At 42.7% G+C, this 24,346-nt stretch overlaps 1 protein-coding gene across 5 annotated transcripts in view; it reads right to left on the reverse strand.

Moving 5' to 3' along the window:
- The window catches only part of mvb12ba (multivesicular body subunit 12Ba), a 68,793-nt gene extending 47,262 nt beyond the window's left edge, over positions 1 to 21,531 (reverse strand). Inside the window, exons 1-4 of one of the 5 annotated variants that reach the window (XM_086053281.1) lie at positions 21,181 to 21,531; positions 9,555 to 9,677; positions 7,247 to 7,354; positions 725 to 821 (exon numbers count right to left, since the gene is read on the reverse strand). In XM_086053281.1, coding sequence (XP_085909407.1) covers positions 725 to 821; positions 7,247 to 7,354; positions 9,555 to 9,665 — 316 coding nt within the window. In that variant the 5' untranslated portion in view covers positions 9,666 to 9,677; positions 21,181 to 21,531. Of the gene's footprint in view, positions 1 to 724; positions 822 to 2,605; positions 3,213 to 7,246; positions 7,355 to 9,554; positions 9,678 to 21,180 lie in introns of those variants that run through there. The other 4 variants (XM_086053278.1, XM_086053280.1, XM_086053277.1 and 1 more) reach the window with 4 other exon arrangements.
- Positions 21,532 to 24,346: the final 2,815 nt, after the last annotated feature.

Here is a 24,346-nt window from a genome sequence, read left to right on the forward strand (position 1 = left end):
AAATAGTCTCGTAGAATATCATTGTTTTGCAGAAGCTGTATTTAGCAATTAAAAAGAGATGTTCACAAACGCTGTCTATCCACAATTCGTCTGAGAAGCAAGTGCAGATTGAAAATATTTTTTGTAGAATATCGTCAAATTATCGTTATCGTGTTATTTGAAAAAAGAGAGTTGTTTTTTTTCCCCATATCACCCACCCCTACCGGCGAGTTAAACCTAAATCGTATTCCTGATACTACGGGAGACCGAGACAAGACCCAGCGCTGCTGTTTGTACTGGACCATAGTTTTGTACTCCATATTTGTTGTATTTGATACTCAAAAGACGTTTAGTGCATCAGAATTTCATTTGGACGTCACCTGCAAACATTGCAAGAACCAGGCTGTAGGAATTCTACTGTGGATACTTTTTTTTCCTGACGGGGCAGCGGGGATTTTCTAAAAAAATGTTGAGATTCATGGCAAAGGCTGTGAAAACTTATGTATATGTGATTTCTTAGTTTTTTTATTTTAATGCAGTCGCATAAATCTCAAAAACACTTAATTCACATTGTCGTTACATGGGGTTGTGTGTATAATTTTGAGGAAAATATTTTCATACTTTTTGAGAATGAGGCTTTCACATCAAATGTGAAAAAAGTGAAGCACTAATGATACTTTCCGGACACACTGTATAGATCTGTCCAGTCAGTGCAAGTTACTCACTACTTGAGGTGGCGACTTACGAGTGTCAACAGTCTCCTGGATGGGAATAAAGCCCACAGGCAGGGTGTCCTTTATATCGATCAGCTTCATGTCAACAAGAACATTTCCTAAATGGCTCTGTAAGACGAGGAAAGGAATTGTAGGTGGAAAAGAAAAGTGAGAGAAAGGCAGATATTAGGTGATAAAGAACACATCTTAAATCAATTTACAGTAAGACACTAACCACCTGTTAATGAAAGAATAATCCGGTGGTTATAGACATAAATCGAATCTGACAAAAATAATAATAATACTAATAATAGTAATAATGAAAACTAAATGAAAATCAGATATTGCTTTTGAATTGTATGTCAACAGAAATATTACGGATGCTTGATACCATTTTTTTTTTTCAGACCGATACCAGCACGAGTATTCAACGCTTGGGTAGTCACCGATACCAACTTTTTTTTATTCAACCAATGACAGAAAATGACGAACCACATGGAAATCTCACTGCGCATTGGGAGCCTCCATGCTCCATGTCCAGCTGGTACGTCTCCTTTTAGGACCCTGAAGCTGTAAACCTCGGTCGCGGCCAATGGGAAATTGAAGTATCTGTTAGGGATTGTGGTATTGCCCTCCACCTCTTGTAATGGTATGCCGCAGCAACAGGAAAGAGGGCCGGTGAACGTGAAGTCAGAATGAGGAAATACAGGCATGCTTGAAGGCACACTGTCTTGTGTCTCACTACACACAAACATTGGTTAATTTTCACTAAATATTTATCATTTACTATTCCTTTTGTCAGATTCTAGTTATTTCTGTGACCACTATGGGTTCTTCTTTCATTAATAAAGGGATACCAACTATTTTGTCCATATGGGTTCTTTAGTGCATGCAGTAAAACACACCAACAGTATGTAAATTAACTGATCGGATAACCAACACTGTAATAAGTAGTGTATATATATTGATATTGTTCTGTATTTGTTGATATTATGAGATAATTAGTAAATAATTGTCATTGACACCACAAAAAATAAAACAAAATAACTTTCTATTTGTGAGATCCTATACAATAAATTAGGGTCATCAATAGGTTCATCATAGATAGGGGTGCACATAAGCGGTGCGCATGAAGACTGGAAATTGATTATTGCGCTCCAGTTCAAGTCTTTCACCGTGCTTTTGCAAACTAATAGGTCAGGTCAGCCTCAATCTGAAGGGAATTCAGTTGCCACAACCACTGTTTCCACTGGCCAACCTCAAAATAAAAGCTAAGTGAGGCACTAATATCCATGTTGTACAGTATTAGTTGCTCCGCTTTTATTTTGAAGTTGACCCTCACGGTGCATTGTATAATAGGCAATGAACCATTGTGGCTACTGGCTTGACTAAGTTGGTTCCCCTCTAATGACTACATTTGTGGGTAGATGGTGGCCGAACGAGTCACAGGAGCGTTAAGACTGTTATCTTTGTTGTTGCACCGCAGCTTTGACGGCCCGTGAAAATATGTCCTTATGCAAAAGTAGTTTGTGGTGCAAAAAAAAAAAAAAAAAAAGTGGACAGCACTGTGGCAGCAGCACTTGAGAACTGTGCAAAGCAAGCTAGCTGATCACAAGGTCCCATAATGCAAGTCAGAGGTGGACAATTACCGTATTTTCAGACCAAAAGGTGCAGTCTCAGTTATGGGTGCTATTACTGTGTTTAACACATAAAGTACATATGGTGCACCGTATTATTCTGCGCACTTATGGTAAAACATACGCTAGCTTAAAGCATACGCTAGCATGAATGCTAACGTAGGTTTTTAAAAAGGCAGCGGGAGCCAAGCTGAGTTCAGTTGTACTTTAAGTATTTAACAATGTACACATTACTTTTTGATCGATCCTCATCCACAAACCCATCAAAGTCCTCACCTTCTGTATCCAAAATGAACAGCTGGGCAAGCTCTCCATCAAACAGGCCAGGTTGCCTCTCATCATTGTCAGTCAGTCTCGTTGCAGTGCGGCTCTCAGAGTTGATGGCAACTTTTGCGAAAGCTCAAACAACAGTCCAAGCAGACGCTTTAGCCCAACCTTTCACACTCAAAAGAGCCATTTCGACCCGGTTTCCACGGAAAAGAAAGCACTGGGAGCCGCAAAATCTTATTGACATTAACATCCAAAAAACATCAGCTTGTTTTAGTTCCCAGGCACCGCTTCGTTCAAGTTGTATAATGCCTTACAGCACACTCACATCCACATACCTACAAAATACATTAAATCTGTAATTTGACGCTCGAATTGATTAAAAGTATAAAAACCAAGCCGGCGACATCCAAGTACTTCAAAGTCCACGCTCATTGTGCCCCCCAGCCTTTGAAACGTCACACCAGCAAACACACCTGCCCAATACAATGCAATACATCTTAATTTTGGCTACAATGCCTTCACAAAACACCTATTTTCAGGTTTAAAGCCATGAGTGATCCAGGAAATAAAACAAGGGGTGGGCGATATGACGATATTAGATCATTAAGGTCTTTAACGTGTTGACGATCTCATAAAGCCAAAAGATCGTTTGATCGTCTACAAGGCACATTCTATACAGTTTAGCTCTATGGCGACTCAACGCCGCTGACGCAGACCCAACCAACCAATCACAACACGCACACTGCACCGTACGTGACACTCCCCGCCTCCCTGTTTGTTTGTATCGCGGGAATCTATAGCAAAAAGTCACCATGAAGCGGAGTTGGTCCCGAAAAGAAACTCCACATCCAGAGTGTCGATTTGGTTTGGAGTTTCCTCTGAGAAAGCGCAAACCAGTTATTTGCAAAGTTTGCAGAGACTCGGTTCGGACGTCAGATGGAAACATGACAAACCTGTTTAATCACTTGCGGAGACAGCACCCAAAAAACTACGCCGACAGCCAAAGCAAACGGACATCACACACATGGTAGCCAGAGGCAGCCGCTAGCTCCAAGACACAACCCACGGTAGCACAGTCATTTAACAAGGGAACTCCTTGAAAAAACAAGCAAGCAGTGTAAAGAAGTAACTGAGGCAGTGACTTATTACCTTGCTGAAGACATTATTCCGATTTGTTGACTCGGGGCCCCCTGGCTTCATATCTAAAGCCAACAGTCTCAAACTTGGGTTTTAAAATGGACAGTGACCTTAAATTAGACCAGCAAATCAGCGCTGTTGTAAAGTCCAGCTTCTTTCACCTTAGACAGCTGGCTAAGGTAAAGCACCTTCTTTCCCAGCAGCACTTACAAACAGTCATCCATGCCTTTGTTACATCTCAGCTAGATTACTGTAATGCACTTTATTTTGGAGTCAACCAGTCCTCTCTCAAACGTCTCCCGTTGTTCCAAAATGCTGCTGGCCGCCTACTAACTGGAGCTCGGAAGATGGAGCACATAACACCGATTCTGGCCTCCCTTCACTGGCTCCCAGGTGCATTTTAGGGTTCAATTTAAGATTGTCCTATTTGTCTATAAATCATTAAATGGCCCCCGGCGTACCTCTCTGCGCTCCTCTACTCCTACGCATCTTCCCGCAGCCTCCGGTCTGCGGACCAGGCGCTGCTTGAGGTGTCGAGGACCAAACGGAGCCTCAGAGGGGATCGAGCTTTTTCGGCCACTGATCCTTCCCTTTGGAATGACCTCCCATTGGATGTTAGGCAACCCCCCTCTCTGTCCATTTTTAAAACCCGGTTGAAGACACATTTCTATTCTCTGGCTTTTGATCAGACCTGACATTTTCGGCTCTTTTCCTGTGTCTATTGTATATAGTGTTTTATGTTAATTTATTAATTCCACTTGTTGTATTATGACCTTTTTATTGTATTGTATGTAAAGTGCTGTATTTCAGATCTAGCTGTATAAATAAAATCTAAATAAAATTGTATTGTATTGTCCTGCAAAAAAAAAATGGCTGCATTCAGCAGTCCGAGAACACGTCATTATGTTGCACACACCTTGGCCGTGAAATCGTGCTTTATTTGAGTATTTTCTGTTTTCGCCGCTTTAAATTGGCTAGATTTGCATAAAAATTACAGACGAAGTAAGCGGGGACCATTACAATTGATTTATGATAAAAAATGAATTTGAGCATATTTGGACTTTAGAGATTTTTAACAGCAGCCGAACTATATAATTTTAACATTTCGATGTCCCAATAATGTTACAATTTACAACTGCAATCAAACAAATGAAAAATAAAATACTTTGTTCAGATATTGTGCAGTTTTAGTCTCACAGGGCTTTCTGAGCATGCCGGCTGCCTGCTGACAGGATGTCAAGGGTTGTCAAACGTCTATGAAGAAGGCGAATGCTGATAACCGAAATTGCACAAGGTCTGAAGAAAGAAGTTAAAAATTTTGACTTAATAAGAAGACATGATGCACGTTTTTGAGACAAATAACATATTGTAACTGTTGTCTGTATTGTGGTGACGGTTGTGTTTTGCTGAGTTGTCTTGTTTCCGAAGTTCCTGAATGCATCATGCAACGAGCTGGATTGGAGGGGTGTGTGAGTGAGAGAGGAATGAGCGGACAGCGAGAAGAACTAAGAGATCCGTGTGTACTTATGACGGAACTGTTGTTGCACCATCGTTGAAATAATAAAAAGGCAGCTGTGTTGTGGAATAATAAAATGGGAGATAACTAAGTCAGGTCTGACATTGTGTCTTTAGAAGACGTTACAATACACTTCAATCGGACACTTACAATTAATTTTCCCAAGCCACGCAGATCAGGATGAAACAGCCGCATGCGGCTCGAGAGCCGCGGGTTGCCGGCGCCTGCTTCACAAACTGTGGCGTAACTCGCCCAGCTTTGCCTCCAAGTCTTAGTAAAGCTGTGTTCGCCGTCTGTCATCCATCACTCCCACGCCGCTCGCAACTTCACTTTGAACGCCCTGTTTACACCGATGTCCAACGGTTGGAGTTCCTTCCTCAAGCCTCGCGGAATGATGGCAAGTTCCAAGTTCATTTGCTGCACTTGGTTTTTCACAGCAGCTGGAGTCACAGATCAGCAGCGTTGGTGACGTGTGGGAAAAAAAACATCCGGTCTCTTTCTGTACACCTCTCTCAGCCACTCTTCTCATTTTCTCCTTGTCAATCCAGCCCCTTTGATTGGCCTTGACGATGTCTCCGGGGGGAAACTTTTCTTTGGGTAGTGTCTCCCACTTAAAAATCACCATAGGTGGCAGTTTCTGTCCAATACCATAGCAACCAAGCACTACAGAAAACCTGACTTCTCACGCCCTGTTGTGCGTATCGATACCGTGCTGAATCGTACCGTTCTTCTCCATAGTGTGGTTCATCGGGATGTCGAAAGTGAGCGACGCCTCGTCCATGTTGGTGATGAGATAGAGCTGGATGCGTTTGGCGGCAATATTTTTACTGTAGTAGGAGTGGAAGATGGCCAGCTTTTTCTTGTAATCCGCCGGAAATTGCTGCACCATGGTAGTCCTTGCCCGGATAGATAGATGGCGCTGTTTCATAAAACAAAAGCACCAAGACGGACCTCCTTGAAAATGTTTCATTTTCAATTGTTTTGCAAGTGTTATTGACCTCAGTCAAATGGTGACTGTAGAGACGCTTCTCCCGGCAGTTCTTTGATCAAGAATCCATTGCTCAAGTTGGTCTTCCAAATCGGGCCACCTCGTCTTGTTTCCGCAGAAACTCAACTTCGTCTTCATGACTTGGCGAAGCTCGTTTTCCTGCTTTCTCCACTTGTGAACCAAGGATACGTTGATCTTGAAGTCCTTCGCGGCTGCTGGATTCCCATGTTCCTCCGCGTAACTGATAGTTGGCACAGTTTAAACTGTGTTTCGTAAGCGTGTCTCATCGTGGGTGCCATTTTCGATGTTGTTTTGCACAATACACATACTGGCACTATATACCAAATGTCTTAGGCGTCATCTTTCACACCCACCCTTCCCCGTTTCACGCCCGCATGCTGCCTTCACTCACATCCGCCTTTTCTCGATATACAGTAAGCAGCGTGTTGGCAGGAAATGCTCCCAGTCAGTCAAGCGGAGCACTCATCAAAGTTACACAACAAAATTTACAGATTTTGCAACTCGGTGCACACAAAAGGTGGCCCGCATTACAAGGTGCCCCGTCCATTTTGGAGAAAATTTAAGACTTAAGTGTTCCTTATGGTCATGAAAATACGGTAGTTATTAATTAATTAACGGGCCATGCAATTCAACTGACTTAAATGTTATTTTAATGTCTTTTTATAAAACAGTAAATTATATTGATTTCATAAGCTGCCATTGTGTAGCCCTGGTATGTTGTTGTAATTAGGAAATAACTGAAAACAAAAAAAACAAAACAACTGAAAAAAGTGTATTCAGTTCATTACATATCTACACATTAACAATAAACCTTCCCCAGATGTGCAATAAGTCTTTAAGTTCATCCATGAGCTCGGTGGGTCGGGAAAAGAATGAGCACCAAACAACAACCTCTGCTGCTCATGTGAGAACCATACTCAATTTTTATGTGCACCCCTGATCATCGATGAGTTTCATGCACAGATAGCAGGATTATTTAATTTACATTTTCTTTTGAGAATACCCTGGTGAAGCACAGGTACCGGGTCACCTTGGACTTGAAAATTCCATCTTTCCACAGATCAGCATCCAGACCATCAGTTGTTGTTGAAACCTAGAATCAACATAGTAGTCCATTGATTAAAATGGTGTGAATGCAGTGGTTCCCACAGATTTGAAATCTACCTGGGCAGGTGGACGCTGGCCAGGGGGGTTGACAATTTTTTATTTATTTATTTATTTTACACTTCATAACGAGCATTCTAGTGAATTTTCGGAGTAAAAATTGTTACCACATTACTCAGTCACACCACATTTGTTTAACTTATTTTGTATTCAAATAATTAAATAATATTAATAAAATAAGGCTGTCATTGGATCGTAAGAGAAAAAAATGGATGGGGACAGCGAAAAACAAACGTTCATCTTTTAGCTTCGTGTCGTACAAAACTGTGCCGGTGAAACGTGATTGGGTTGGTTCAGTGGTTCTGCGGTGCTGCAGGTGATTGGCTGGCTCAACTTCACTTCACACACGACGTGCTTGTTTGGTTGGAGTCAGTCCTGTTGCTTCGTTTCCCTCTTGCCTGGTTTGCGACGCGTAGCCGCCTGAGCTAACAAGGGGGACAGATGATAATTTTGCGAAGGGTTTAAATTTGTGCTGTTCCGATACCACTTTTTGGCCCCGATACCGATTCCGCTACCTGGCTGTGCAGTATCGGCCGATGCCGATACTGTACCGATACCTCTCCGTTTAAAATTTTTTTAAAAATAAGCACAATTTGTTTTATAATTCTCAAGAATTGCACTCACTTGGATGTAAAATTATTCATATTCAAATCATCACTTGCGAAGTATCTGTAGTAACATAGACACACAAAATACATATGTTGAATAAACAGCCTATTTTCATAGCTCTTTGTGCTTGTGAGAGTGAGACATGGATACATACTGTATTCACATGAATGTACATTTGTAATAAAGCAAGGTGCAGCATTTGTACTTCTAAAATATATTCAGTGATTCTAACCAACCCCCCAATGCGTGACGTCACATTTGTATGCTGCCAGAGGGGCGCACAATGTCTGTCAAATCCTCAACGTGACCAACGTTATTGTTTTCTTTTTACTTTTCATTCAAGATTTACTTTGCACTGCTGTTCAACATTAATCTGTTAATTATATAGGTATACTAATTTCATATACGTTGATGGAACATTATAGAACATTTTGCTGAGCGATGTGTTGTAGACAAATTCGTCTCTTTGTTGGCAGTTAGCAAGCTAGGGCGAGCTTGAAAACCTTCGACGGATCATAAAGACAAGTTTATCTGGACACAAACCATTTCATGAAAGACGTTTTGTACCATTAAACTAGTGATCGATGTACTGTGTCAAACAAAAGCAACATACTTTGCTAGGAGACAAAGATCCAGCTGACATGCCCCCAAAGTAATTGTAGGCTCTTGACAGCATCAAAGTCCCCCCAAGAAACTGCCTCCAATGTGGCGATATATGTCCTTATAGCGACCTTTTTCACCAAACTATACATAAGTAGACCGATGAACAATAACGCTTTTAATGGATAAGGCTTCTCCTCGTATTTTCCTTCCGCATGTGGCTCTCAAATATGCGCGCTGCGTTCAAATAATGGTACCAGTATCAATAACCGGCATCAGCGTTTTGTTAGTACCGGCCGATCCGATACCAGCGTTTTAATGCGGTATCGGGATACCACCCGCTACCATTATCGTTATCGGAACAACGCTAGTTTAAATCCGTGAAGCGAGAAAAAAAAAAAGCCGTGCAGCGGGATGGGGTCATGAGAGGGTGTCTTGTTCAGTTGAATAGCTGAATATTATTTGGCAGCAAACGGGTGTACCCCAAAGCTGCGAATCAAAACTACCGGCAAAGCGGCTGTGTAGGTGTGGAGCGCTCCGCGAGCGCGACGAATTGGCCAACTTGTCACATTTTTGCTACACGTATAAACCAGGCTTGAGTGACGGCGAATTAACGTTACCTGCGGTATCTATGGTCGTGACCCTTTTTTTTTTTTTCTTATAAATATTTTTATTAAATTCTCTTAAAATCTTCTTGGGTGGCCGTCTGTTTACTTGGGCGCACCGCCCAAGTATTAACATGGTGTGGGAAACCCTGGAATGCAATGGTTAAAACCGGCAATCATATGCGTCTCGGGAGTGTAACGGGAGATACTCCATAGAACTCTGCACTATATGAGCTGGATAAACAAGAATACTTATGTTTAATCACGACAATTACATTAGGATACAAAACAACAATGAAAAGTAAATGATCTTACAACATCATAACCAGTTGGTGCTCTGCTCCTCGAGGCTACAACACCAACTCCAGTGATTGGGTCCATGGGCATCTCTGGCAAAGCCTCAGAAAGGTCCCGAACTTCAGGCATCTCTGTTAAGTTCTGCAGTCAAAAGGTGAAAACTGTAACCTGCCGTTTAACCAATTGTTTTAGTAATAATGATATACAGTGCGGTGAAATGCAATTTACCCCATCCTGAGTTCTGATTTTTTTTTTTTTTTTTGCATATTTATCACACTTAAATGTTTCAGATCAAGCCAATTCAGTATCCTTCAAAGACAGCCCACGTAAATATACGTTTCCAAATGATGATTTTATTTATTAAAGTTCCTGTAAAATGAAATCAAAGATATGTTTCTCAATAAATCTTTGAAGATAATTGTTGAAAACGTGCAAAGATTGAGATCTATAAAGTAATTCTTGCATTCTTCTACTGTATATAATAATTTGTGTTTTAATGTATTGCTTTCACTGTCTTTGTTGTTGTAATTTTGCTATTTTGTTCATGTAAAGTGCTTTGTTACAGCTGTAGCTGTTATGAAATGAGCTATATAAATAAAGTTGTATTGTATAATACTAGAGCTACCAGCAACTATAAAGGGCCCTCGCAGTCTTGGCCACGTTGGGGTACTGGCACGTTGGGACACTGACACATTGGAATTAGAAATTGGGGAAAATGAAGTACATCAGATTTAAAAACTACTTTGATAAAATAGGAACACTAAAAAAAAGCCAAAAATGGGCCAAAATTTGAAAGGATACTAAGAATGGAGGATTTCTGCTGATTTAATTCTAAGCGGTATGTGTGGAGAAAACCAGGAACTGCTCATCACTTGCTCAATACAATCCCTACAGTGAAACATGGTGGTGGTAGCATGATGTTGTGGGGGTGTTTTTCAGCTGCAGGGACAGGACCACTGGTTGCAATTGAAGGAAAGATGAATGTAGCCAAATACACAGATATCATGGAGGAAAACCTCTTCCAGAGTGCTCAGGACCTCAGACTGGGCCGAAGGTTCACCTTTCAACAGAACAATGACCCATGTCTTTTTAGTTCAGGAATCGGGCCGAATTACGTTTGCAGGAGGCGTCAGGAGGAACAACACATACGCTGGAGTATTATTGCGCAATACTTTATTTGCCCCATGTACAAAAGGTCCCTATTAAAAGTTCCTACCTACACATGTGACCTAATACTACATCCCCTTTCTGAAGAAGGAATCTTTCTCGGGAAGGTGCATGCACGCGCATAGGGATAGATATCATACAGTGCCAGTAACCAAACTTAAAACAGTATTCTATCAATTAGCTGAGGAACACCATTCAGCGTGTGTATAATAAGACAACAAAAAGAGTCAATTGCTCATAACTATATCTTCTATGAGGGATGGGGTAGACAAACAAAGTATTTCAAGTATGCAGGAGCCGTCCTCACTCTTGTGGGATAACGCTTCTCACATACTGGATTCTGTTGACTGCTTGCACCAAAAGCGTCAGGTGTGGCAGGTGTACTCACCCCCTGTGGATCAGCGTTTACCTGGGCCTCCGGCAAGTCTTTTGATGTCTTGGCTTCCCCGGTGGTCCTCGGACCTCGGCGTGCTCGCAGTAGACACAACAGTTCCACGTTCTTGCGTGTCTCTGACCCACACCTGATTTCCCGGTTGGAGATGCGGCATGTCACGTGCTCGGTGTCTGCGATCATAATTTTGACGCTGCATCTGTCTGTACCTCTGTTCCATAGTCTTCAACCGTTCCATGTAAGCAGATCTGGGACTGAGCTGAGATGATATCACAGGAACAGATGTTCTTATTCTCCTCCCCAAGAGGAGTTCTGTAGGACTGTAGCCATTCACTAGGGGATAGCACGGTAGGCCATGAGCGCAAGGTAAGCGTCTTCAGATTTTTTTAGAAGACCCTTAATGGTCCTCACCGCACGCTCAGACCTCCCCGTTGCCCCGTGGAAAACGTGGGCTGGACGTCACATGTTTGAACCCCCATTCCTATGCAAACATGTTGAAGACCACAGAAGCAAACTGGCCCGTTGTCGGAGCGCACTTCTTCAAGAATTCCATGACGAGCAAAGATAGACTTGAAGTGCTCAAGCACAGCCTCCGATGTAGTAGACATCAGCCTGGCCACTTCGAAGTACCTCGAGTAATAGTCCACAATGACCAGATAACATTTATTATTTATCTGGAATAGATCAGCCCCAACCATAGCCCTGGGCCTCAACGGGAACTCAATAGACATCATTGTTTCCCTGAGAGTCGTCCTCACCCTGGAACACACATCACAGTCCCCGATTGTCCTAGCCAGATCTTTGCTGAAACCCGGGCACCACACCAACTGTTTTGCCCGGTCCCTGCATTTAGCAATTCCCAGGTGGCCCTCCTGAAGCTTGGACAGCTAAGTGACGCTGGAATCACAATCCTGCAACCATACAGCAGCAGTCCCTTCTGAACCGTGAGCTCACCGGAAAATGTCAGATAGGGCTGCAATGTTCTGTCAATAGAAAACCAGTCAGGCCACCCCTCCAGGCAGAACTTTTTCAGCTGTAGAAGAATGGCATCATTGTCTTGATGGTCTTGAATCTCTATTAGCCTCATCTCAGTAGCAGGAAGGCTCGCAATTTCAGAAGCAACATACAAGTTGACCTCCTCCTCTTGCAACCCGTCCGACATGGTGCTGACAGGGGTCCGGGAGAGCACGTCTGCGGTTGCAATGTTCTTGCCAGCCACATGAGAGATAGGAAGTATAGGAAAACCTCATCAGTCCCATCCGAAGACGCTGAATGCGTGGCGGGAGCACATCTAGGCTCTTGTCCCCCAGCAGGCGAACTAGGGGCTTGTGGTCCGTTTCAATATGAAACTGTTTTCCTATGAGGAACTCTGCAAACCTCTCACAGGCCCATGTTGAGGCAAGCACCTCTTTCTCAATCTGGGCGTACCACTGTTTGGTGCTGCTGAGGGCTCTCGAAGCATACGCTACTGGTTTCCAACTAGCGTCTGCTTGCTTTTGGAGTAGTACACCGCCCAACCCAAATGAGACAAGTGTTTCAGCATTTGGGTCATATAATTCCAGCCCTGGGGCCGTCAAGTCAAGTCCGCTTTTATGCTATCAAATGCCTGCTGCTGTTGTGGTCCCCAGACCCACATGTTGGACTCCCTCAGCAGGTCTCTGAGAAGTCGTGTCTTGTCCTCCAGGTCAGGCAGAAATTTACCAAGGTGGTTTGTCATCCCTAGGAAACGGCTCACCTCACTGATGTTGCCCGGCTCCTTCATAGCTTTTACAGCGCTCACTTTGTCAGGATCTGCACCGACCCCTGATGAGTCAATAATCTGTCCCAGGAACTTTATCATGCTCTTTGAGAACTCACACTTTTCATTAAGTGTGACGCCCGCCTCCTTCAGGCGTAACAGAGTCCTCCTCAGCCTCTCGTCATGCTCACACTGTGTGGCTCCACAGATAAGCACATCGTCCATTTGACACAAAACACCATCCAGACCCTCCAAAATGCGTGACATGCGCTTCTGAAAGTGTTCTGGTGCAGACGAGATTCCAGAGCACAGACGGTTGTAGCAATAGCGCCCAAATCGAGTGATGAACGTAGTCAACAAAGAAGACTCCTTGGACAGCGGAATCTGCCAATATCCAGCGTTGGCATCCAACTTTGAAAACACCTTGGCGCCTGCCAACTGACCTAAAGTGTGTTCAACTGAGGGAAGTGGGTGTTTTTTTCTCTCATGACAGATTTATTTAGTTCAGTGAGGTCTGTGCATATTCTCACCCTCTTGCAAGTCCGCTTGGGCACCACCACCATAGGCGCACACCACTGTCGGCACATCCACTTTAGAGATGACTCCTTGCGCCTCCAAACGCTTCAGCTCCTCCTCAACTCTTAGCAGGAGAGGGAGGGAGATACGTCTTGGCGTCGAGAGAGAGAAGGGCTGTGCCCCAGGCTTCAGTACAATTTTGTACTCACCCTCCATTTTACCTAATCCACTGAAAAGCTTTGGAAACTCCCTTTTCACAGACTCCTTGGAGTCCAGGCTGATGTCTCCACTCTTGCAACCAGTTGCAACTTCATTGCAGCCATCCCACCCAGCAGTGGTGTGCTCAGCCCTTTCACAACATAAATGTCCACATTGACACAATTATTGTTCTTACTGAGCCTGGCTGTGACATGCCTATGACCTTTTGACGTGTGCCCCCTGGTCCCCTCAGAACTCTAAGAGGTCTAACCAGCCTTCCAAATTCGCCACGGCTGTAAAGTGTTTCTAGAACAGCTGTAACATCCGCGCCCATGTCTATCTTAAACACTGCACAATAATTTTCCATACTTATATCTGTCATCTAGGGCTGGGCGATATGACTGAAAAGTATATCACGATATAAGTGTTTCATATTGGTCGATATCAATATATATTGATTTTTTTTTCCAACTATTGAAAGTAATGACCCGTAGAAAAATACAGTTAGGTTATTTTATTTTAACATAATAATTAACCTTTAATAAGAGGTTAATGTATCTATGAAAGAGTGAAATAAACTGGTCAATATAAAGATTAAATAAACTCCATTTTAAAGATAATGTGCTTAGAAGGGCTGAGAAATGTTTGAAAAACTGTCACAATCTAAGTATTTCATATCAGTCAATATTGATAATTATTGAGTTTGCTTTAAACCTTTTCTTTAAATAACAGTTAACTGTTTTTTGTACATCGCTATGTAGTGTCATGTGCAGTTTGTCCTCCATCAGTACATTGTAAATTCTTATTTGCATTCGGTCTAGGTCTACCCCATAGCAGTTGTTGACATATTAGCCTTCATTCAATGTTCATCCAATGTAAGTGAACGAATACTCTCTTGCAGTGCATACATCATCGTTGACCAACCGTCTTAGGATTACTTTATCTGTTTAGCGAACTCATTATTGCCATAGTCCATTCATATTTGACTTGCTTGATTTTACCTTGAGTGCGATGCCGGTGTCGAACAAGGCTAACTACTGCTAGCATGTCAAAGACAAGAACTCCTCTACTTGTACACCATGGCTCCATCCACGTGTTTTTAATAGGGTTACCATGCATACTATAATTTAATTGTAAGAGTTGTACTGAGTTGAGTGGTCATTTATTTGAGCGAAGTTACGGTGCTCGCTCGCTGGACGTGAGCATAGCGTACGGCCGCCGGCCCCGCGAGCGTAGCGCACGGCCGCCGGCCCCGCGAGTGTAGCGCACGCCCCGCGGGCGTAGCGCATGGCTGCCGGCCCGTGAGCATGCTCCGTTGAGTTAACAGCTTCTTCATGTTTGGAGGCGGAAGCGCGCTGCCTACATCACACACCATGCTGCGATCGGGTTTGTTTTTCTTTTTTTCTATCGAACGTCTTATCGAAGGCATTTTCTATTGGTATCGATCACGTGTCAATCGCGATACATATCGATATTGAATTATCGGCAAAGCCCTACTGGCATCCATGGACTGGTCATTGTATCGGCTGACAAGGAGCCCAGGAATGCAACTTCGTCTGCACAATCATCAGTCTCCGTGACAGCACTCACTTCTTTCACTTTTTTCGTTCTGCACACTCTTGCGTCATGTCCCTTTTTCTTGCAGTGATGACACGGTGCTTCTTTTGCTGGGCATTGTTGTAGACTATGTCCTCTTGCATCACTGCATTGTTTGCATTGTGTCTGCTTGTCCTTTGGTGCTCGTTTTACCATCCCTCCATGTTGCCGCTGCGTTTGTTTAGGCCGCGCGCCCCCACAGTGCTGCATGTGCACGTGGTCAAGCTGAGTGCTGGCAGTGTCAACTCTAAAGTTAGACTTCAACATTTCCTGTTGCTTCTTAACGAGCTCACTTTGACAAGCTCTGTTAATGGCTTTCTCCAGTGTTAATTCTGGGTCCATCTGCAGTTGTTCTGATAAACGTTTATCTCCCAAGTCAACAGCAAATCTGTCTCTCACCATTTCGTCATGAAGAGCTCTGTATCCCCAATACTCCGCGAGACGATGTAGTGTCGTGTGAAAGCCATCAGCCAACTCTCCCTCTTCTTGTTGCCGCATATTTCCCTCTCGAAGATGACATTTCTGGGTGCCACGGAGTGGGCGTCCAAATTTGTTTTGAATGTGTCGTAGTCACTCACTTCCACTGGGCTCAGGTGGAGGGAAACGAGTACGTCCTCCGCTTCCTCCCCCATAGATGATATGTAGATAAGCGTATTCACCTGATTGTCGTCCGCTTGTGTATCCAATCCGGACCCAATGCTAAACCTCTCAAAACGCTTTATCCATCTCGTCCAGTCTTCTGCCCTGAACGTAAATCTTTCAGGTGTAGAGACCTGAAATTGAGACATGCCGCCGCTACGCGGGGGCACCACTCTGCAGCCCAAACTCACTGTCTCGCCCGTGCACAGTGCACTCCCCGGACAGACCTCCGGTTGATGTCAGCCTGTAACAGGATAAAATTTCTCCTGATACCATGTCTTGTTAGTTCAGGAAACGGGCCGAACTACTTTTGCAGGAGGCGTCAGGTGGAACGACACACACGCTGGAGTATTATTGCGCACCTCTTTATTTGCCCCATGTACAACAGGTCCCTATTAAAGGTTCCTACTAGGGATGTGCGCGACTAGTCATTTAATCGATTTATGAAACGTTTAGTATTTTACTAGTCGGTTAAACGCTGCATTAAGAATACAACCGGGGCTAATTTTTAAAACAAATCTAGGGGAAGCTAGCAAGCCATTTTTTAAACAATTGTGACATAAAATTAAAAATAAAAAAAAAGGTGATTTCACCAGGCCTGATGTGTGTGCAAAGTTTCGTGAGATTGCATTCATGTTTAGACCATCAAAATGCGTAGTTTTATTTGCAAGCTGCCCATTGCCATGGCAACAGCTTTTAATAAAAAAAAAAAAAAATCACAAATATTGTAGCTTAACAGCAGGATGGTCTACAGAGTCTTCCGAGCAATTCTGAGGTCAACCTGGTTAACCTGCGAGGAGAAAAAGATCAAAGAAAAAAAACATAAACTTCCTTGAGCCAGTAGGTGGCGCTACCAATACGATGAAAAAAAAAATTCGGAGATGTCTTCAGGCTTTGAATTTTATCAAATGTCAGTAGGTTTTTAGAAGAAATTATCACGTGGGTCAAGTTCCAGCAGCTATTTTAATAAGGGCAAACTCATACTTTAGTTTTATTTGCGAACTGCCCGTTGCCATGGCGAAAGATTTTAACGAAAGATCACAAATATCGTATTTTAACATCAGGAAGGTCTAGAGTCTTCCGGCAATTCTGAGGTCGATCTGGTTAACTGGCGAGGAGAAAAAGATAAAATAATAAAACATGTACTTCCTTTCGCCAGTAGGTGGCGCTAACACTACAATGAAAAATAAGTTCAGAGATGTCTTTAGGATTCAACTTTATCATGTGGGTCAAGTTCCAGCAGCTATTGTAATCAGAGCAAATTCATACCTTAAACGTAATTCAAAATGGCCGACTTCCTGTTTGGTTTAGCATATGGCTCCAAGAGACTTTTTTGTAGTCCTTGAACTGTTACATATACCACCAAATTTTCGTCAATCAAGGTAAAAAGTACAACCGGGGCTGACTTTTTACAAATTTCTAGGGGACGCTAGTGAGCCATTTTTTACAAATTGAGCAAAAAAATAATAAAAATATTGATGGTTTCGCCAGGCCTGACGTATGTGCAAAGTTTCGTGAGATTTTGAGCATGTTCAGACCCTCAAAATGAGCGTTGTTTTTTTGGCGAACTGGGTGTTGCCATGGCAACAGCTTCTCACGAAAAATCACAAATTTCGTATTTTAATATTAGCAAGTCCTAAACACTCTTCCGAGCAAAGATGAGGTGGACCCGGTTAACCTGCTAGGATAAAAACATCAAAGAAAAAAACATATTTCCTTCAGCCACTAGGTGAAAATTTCCCCACTGTGGGATCAATAAAGGCATTCTTATCTAGGTGGCGCTACCCCTACTATGAAAAATAAGTTCGTAGATGTCTTCAGCCTTTGGCTATCATCTATTATGAAAAATTTCGATAAGTTTGGATGATCTGAGTCAAGTTAAAACTGTATTTATTGTCACATTGAATAATCAGACTTGGCGGCACCATCAAGGCCACGCCCTTAAACCGAAAAGTCACAATATTCGGCATAGACGAAGATCAATGTCTTGAGGCTTTTCTGACAAATTTTCAGTCGGATTTGTTCAACGGGCTCCGCACAGTAAATAGAAATATAAAAATGACAATTTTTGTCACCACTAGGTGGCGCTATATGTATATCGGAATATCATTATGTAGATGTTTTCAGGTCGCCACTCTTTACATACAGATGAAGTTTGGGATTTTTTGAAGCATGTGCAGGGGAATTATTAAGGTTTTTCTCCTGTATGGCCAAGGGGGGGGGAAACGCCAAATTTGATGCCCCGCCCCCGTCATATAGTTTATCGAAAACTCAAAACAATTTTCCCAGTTGTTGCCCCAGGTCTTAAGATGATATATCCGAAGTTTGAAGTTAATCGGATGAATCCTTTGGGACATGGATGGAAAAGTATGCACCCTGTAAATGTCCAAAATTGGACATTCAAAAATTCATAGCTCACTTCCTCTACATGTTAGACTATGGCTGTATAGGACTTTTTTGTACATCTTGGGGGTCCTCACGTGCCTGCCAATTTTCGTAGGCCTAGGTCAAACGGGCTGGAATCCTATTTTGTTTTCCTACTCTAGATGGCGCTCCAGAGCCATTTCGTGTGTGTCGTTTAAATTTCAAATTCTTCGCCAGGCCCGATGAGACTGCAAAGTTTTGTTAGTTTTCGTGCATGTTTAGGGGGTCAAAAATGCGATAGAACGCAGAGAAAATAGAATAATAATAATAACTAAGCAAGCTGCTATAAAGGGCCCTCGCAGCCCTGGCAACGTTGGGGTACTGCATGTTGGGATGCTTGCACATTGGAATTAAATTATCAAAATTATCACGTGGATAAAGTTACAGCAGCTTTTGTAGTCAAGGTGAGTCCAAACATTAAAAAGTTGCAAAGTTTCGTGAGATTTCGAGCATGTTCAGACCCTTAAAATCAGCGTTGTTTTTTTGGCAAACTGCGTGTTGCCATGGCAACAGCTTATCGCGAAAAATCACAAATTTTGTATTTTAATATTAGGAAGTCAAAACCACCGTTCCGAGCTAAGATGAGGTGGACCTGGATAACCTGCTAGGATAAAAACATCAAAGAAAAAAAAACATGTATTTCCTTCAGACTAGGTGGCACTACCACTACGATGTTCGTAGATGTCTTCAGCCCTTGGCTATCATCAAAGAAGAAAAATTGAAAAGTTTGGATGATCTGGGTCAAGAAAAAAACTGGATTTATTGTCACGTTGAATAATTAGACTTTGCGGCACCGTCAAGGCCACGCCCTTCGCTGAAAAGCCACAATATTCGGCGTAGAGCAAGATCAACGTTTTGAGGGTTTTCTGGGGCTCCGTGCAGTAAATAGAAATGGAAAAAATTACTTTTTTTTCGCCCCTAGGTGGCGCTATATGTATAATGGAATATTCTCATATAGATGTCTTTAGGTCGCGACTCTTTACGAACAGTTGAAGTTTGGGATTTTTGGGAGCATGTCAGGGGAGTTATTAAGGTTTTTCTCCTGTATGGCGAAGGAAAAAAATTACGCCAAATTTGATGCCCCGCCCCCGTCATATAGTTTATCGAAAACTAAAAAAAAAAATGTTCCCAGTTGTTTCCCCACGTCTTAAGATGATATATCCAAAGTTTGAAGTCAATCGGATGAATCCTCCAGGACATGGGTGCAAAAGTATGCACCTTGTAAATGTCCAAAAATGGTCCAAAATTGGACATTCTAAAATTCATAGCTCACTTCCTGTACACTTTTGACTATGGCTGTAATGGACCTTTTTGTACGTCTTGGGGGGCTACACGTGCCTCCCAACGACCTGGAATTCTATTTTGTTTCCCTACTCTAGATGGCGCTACAGAGCCATTTTGTGTCCATCGTTTACGGCGACTTTAAAATATCACATTTTTCGCCAGGCCCGATGAGACTGCAAAGTTTGGTGAGTTTTCGTGCATAGTTTAGGGGTTCAAAAATGCGATCATTTGGTCAGAAAAAAAAATTATAATAATTTCTACAAAAACAATAGGGTCCTTGCAGCTTTCGCTGCTCGGGCCCTAATAATAATAATCTCTACAAAAACAATGGGGACCTCACAGCGGTCGCTGCTCGGGCCCTAATAATAATAATAATTTCTACAAAAACAATAGGGACCTAGCAGCGGTCACTGCTCGGGCCCTAATAATAGCACACAGCAAAAATAATAAAGGAGTGGCTTCAGAACTCTGTGATCTTTCTTGAATGGCCCAGCCAGAGCCCTGACCTAAACCTGATGAGCATCTCTGGAGAGACCTGAAAATGGCTGTCCACCACCATTCACCATCCAACCTGACAGAACTGAAGAGGATCTGCAAGGAAGAATGCAGGGGATCCCCAAATCCAGGTGTGAAAAACTTGTTGCATTGGACTCATGGCTGTAATGCTAGCTCAAAATTGGGCTAAATTCTACTCAATACTGAGCACAGCGGATGAATACTTATGACCATATGATATTTCAGTTTTTCTTTTTTTATAAATTTGTAAACATGTTTACATTTACATTTTTTTCTGTCAAGATGCGATGCCGAGTGTACATAAATGATAAATAAAATACACTTTTTTAATTTTAGCAAACAGCTGCATTAACACAGAAAGTGAACAATTTCAAGGGGTCTTATCTCATTATTCATTTCGGCGCATATGAGTCGTGTGAGTGCCAGGTATGAATTTTAAGATGAAACAACATGATCGCGACCATGTCAAGTTGCTTCCCAGAAGCCAGTTGACATGGGTGTTAACGTTGAGCAACACATTAACTTGTGCCCTCGCCGGGGAATTTATACAAATAGGTACAATTTCTGCGCCGGTGAAAGCTCAGATTGTAGTGTAGTGGGGTAGAGCGTTCGCTGCGAAGGTGCTGCTTCTTTTTTCTCCCCCTCATGTCACGGGTTCAAACACAGCTCTTTCTACCTTTATTTACATATTTTAACTATACAATTCCTTGCAGTCAGTCGGGTATTGTAAACGAGACGTTTTGTTTCACGTGTTTATTTAAGAACTGAACATGAATGCAGGTGACCAATTGGATGTAGCTGGTGACGAATCAGGAAACACAACATTACCGTACTGACATTGTACTAACGGCCACATCTGGAATCAGGAGCCAGTTAATCTGGAAGCCAGTTGAACCGTTGCACCGTTACGCACCAGGCTGAAAAGCTTGTTCGCTAGCGCAATGACAGGATAGAAACACAAGTAGGAACAAGGCCCGACTGTCTTGAGCCTAACCTACTGTTTGGCTGGGCTGTTCCTCGTGAGAGGCAACAGCTAGCGTCTAGGTTATATGACACAGTGTCCCATTAAATACATTTCACGGCGCTTTCACGCCCATCATTTGTGCCGACAAGGATGCTAGTTAAATCCTAGGACTATTAGCATTGATTAGCAAGTGCAACGTTAGCTAACTCACCCAAGACGGCCAAATTGTATCCAACCAGTCTTTGTGTTCTCCTTTGTGTTATTACGTATTCCCTTCCAGAGCGTCGAGAAGTGTACGAACCGATGAAAAAAAGACTTAAGAACTTAGCATAGTGACTTTACCATAATTTGCGATATAAACTCAGATGAAGCAAACGATGCGCGAGACGCGTTATTATGAATCCCAGTGAGTTCTTGCCAGGACACGCCAAGCTGAAATATGATTGGGTGCTGCATACAGAAAGGACAACTGCCATTCTGAAGGGCAGGCATAAGTAGCCGCGCATACCCTATTGGTAGACCTGGCTGCAGAGCCCAGTTCGAGGCGTGGTGGCTCAACGTAGGGTGGACCTGAACGTTTGACTCCGCCCACACAGATTCTAATGCTATATTCACATCAAACGCGGATGATGCGTTTCTGGCGGCGCGTTTGTATTGGAGTCAATGTAGTTCGCGCGGGCGGGTGCCTGTTGCGCGCCGGGCGGTGCGAATGATGCGTTTGGAGCGGTGGGACGCGGAGCGAAGAACCGAAAATCCGTCCATTCGCCCCATTCGTCGCGTATCAATCAAGTCAATTTTTTTCGCCACTCCGCCTCGTGGCAGCCAATCAGCATCGGTCATACTGCGGCAGCCAATCAGCATCGGGGATACTGCGACAGCCAATCAGCATCGGGCACACTGCGTCTCACACCCAGCCAAATGGCGTCCTGTTCACTCGCCGGCTAATTGTTTTTTGCAGTTCTTGAACTTTACCAAGACATCAATATTGTTAGCATTGGCATAGTGTGTCGGCCATTTGATTGTGATGTTGAAAAATGGTGTCGTAGTCTTCTCCCAAGCGAAGCCCCTCCCCTCTCCGCTGTGAGCGAATGAGCGGCTGCAGCATTTCAGGTTTTAAATTTCCCGCGGTCAAACGCGAGCGAATCAAGCGACTCAGATCGCTTCATTCGCGTTTGGTGTGAACTTAGCATAAGCGCCTTCCTTTTTCTTTTTTTATTTATAAAACATTTCCTTGGCGGTTTTTAATGATGCGCCGTTTTATGACGTCACGCTTACTTTTTAACACTTAATTGAACATCGAAAATTACAAACTCTCAACCCTCAGTCAGTCGGGGCGGAGCTATGTACTTTTTTCTGCTGCCATGGTAGAGTTTTTTTTTTTATTAAACTTTAAATGTACAAGACATATTAGCAAAGTACATTGTTAAGTGTTAGAAAAGGTAATAGAAGCCTCAAGAAAGTGTCACAAAACAACACAAAAAAGATAATGATAATTAGATAAAATAAAATAAATAGTAATAAATACCTTTAAAAACAAAAAAGAAGAAAGAAAGGGCAACGCTTGGGGCTTTCAGCAAGGTTCAACTCCTCTACTAAAGCCTGGTTCACACGGCAGGATTTTAAAATTGTCGGACGATTTCCAAACTCTGAGAGACCCCACACGTGACTAGAATTTTTTTTTTGTCTGTTATCTTTATTCATAGGTTTATTACAGATATTGTTTATTTCTTTGATGATTTCAAGTTCTTTTCTCTTACTATTCCTGCTTTTTAGTTTACTTTTTGCGATAGAAATCTGGCGTACTTTATATTTCAAATACTCACATTTTTTCAATGTTATTGTCTGTTATCACATCATTTATCATATCAATTACTTCTTGGTAGAAAGGTTCATTTTTCAGTAAATTTGAATTAAATTTCCAATAACCATTTTTAAAATATATATTTGAAGAAACTAAGCGTAACCATATTATGATCTGTTAAAGGGAGCACCTGAAATGGCCAATATCAGATACCAACCAATAATCATTTGTGGACTTAATTCAGCTATTAGGTTTGAACCCCGTATACATTTAGGAATCTGGATTATCAAAGATGAAAGCATCTTTCATATTAAATGCACCGCAAAAGTCAAGCAAAACAGGATTATAAAAATTCATTTGAATTAATTGGATCAAGCCACCCATAACCATATTATAGCCACCAAAAGCACAATTTTTTGCAGGATAACTCTGGCAAAGACCACTTACGGACTGAGTGATTTCAGAAATCTTTTTTTTTGTTCTGGTTCATCCATCCATCCATTGTCAATACTGCTCATTCTCACAAGGGTCGCGGGGCGTGCTGGAGCCTATCCCAGCTGTCTTCGGGCAGTAGGCGGGGGACACCCCGAATTGGTTGCCAGCCAATCGCAAGGGACACAAAGACAAACATCTGCACTCACAATCACACTTAGGGGCAATTTAGAGTGTCCAATCAACTTACCATGCATGTTTTTGGGATGTGGGAGGAAACCGGAGTACCCGGAGAAAACCCACGCAGGCACGGGGAGAACATGCAAACTCCACACACGGAGGCCGGAGCCGGGCTCGAACCCACGACCTCTGAACTGTGAGGCAGACGTGCTAACCAGTCGACCACCTGTTCTGGTTCATTTTTCAGTAAATTTGTTTTGTTTACAAAACGAAAAAAAAAAAAACCAGACATCTTTGATGACATGTTTGAGTAGGTCTAAGTGCAATTTGGTCATCCGAAGCTAGTGGCCAGAGATGACAATTTCTCTGGTCTTGATTGCCTGCCGATTATTGGAGGGAATGTAAGAATAATAATGTATATAATGATTCATGTGTTAGATTTTTCATGATTAGGCTTGTTAGCTTTATTAGCTTTGTAGGTTTAGCTTTATACTATATAAAAACAGGGGCGAATGTAAGTATAATAATGTATATCATGATTCATGTGTTAGATTTCTCATGATTAGGCTTGTTAGCGTTATTAGCTTGTGGGTTTAGCTTTCGCTTTTTCCATATCTAGGCCGAACTTGCTTGGTGTGCTTTGCTTCCACATAAGGTTCACACACACACACACACACACACACACACCCCCGCACACACACACACACACACGCACACACACGCACCCCCCCCCCCCACACACACACACACACACATTGACAAAACAGGTTCAGAGTGTTCCAGTTGCTTTCGCTAGCCTTTCCCTTAGAGCTGGAACACTTTTGTAATCAGGGACTCCTAAGAAAATAAAAGGGAGGAGGCGCAGGAGCCGGGGAGAGGGTTTTAGAAACTGTAATCAGACTTCCGTTCTGGCGCTCATGGGGTAGAGTCGTGTTTTCCACTCGCTCCCACTATATAGTTTCCA

Source organism: Filicampus tigris, chromosome 15 (assembly GCF_054856515.1).
Source record: "Filicampus tigris isolate MCC_2025a chromosome 15, RoL_Ftig_1.0, whole genome shotgun sequence".
Taxonomy (NCBI): domain Eukaryota; kingdom Metazoa; phylum Chordata; class Actinopteri; order Syngnathiformes; family Syngnathidae; genus Filicampus; species Filicampus tigris.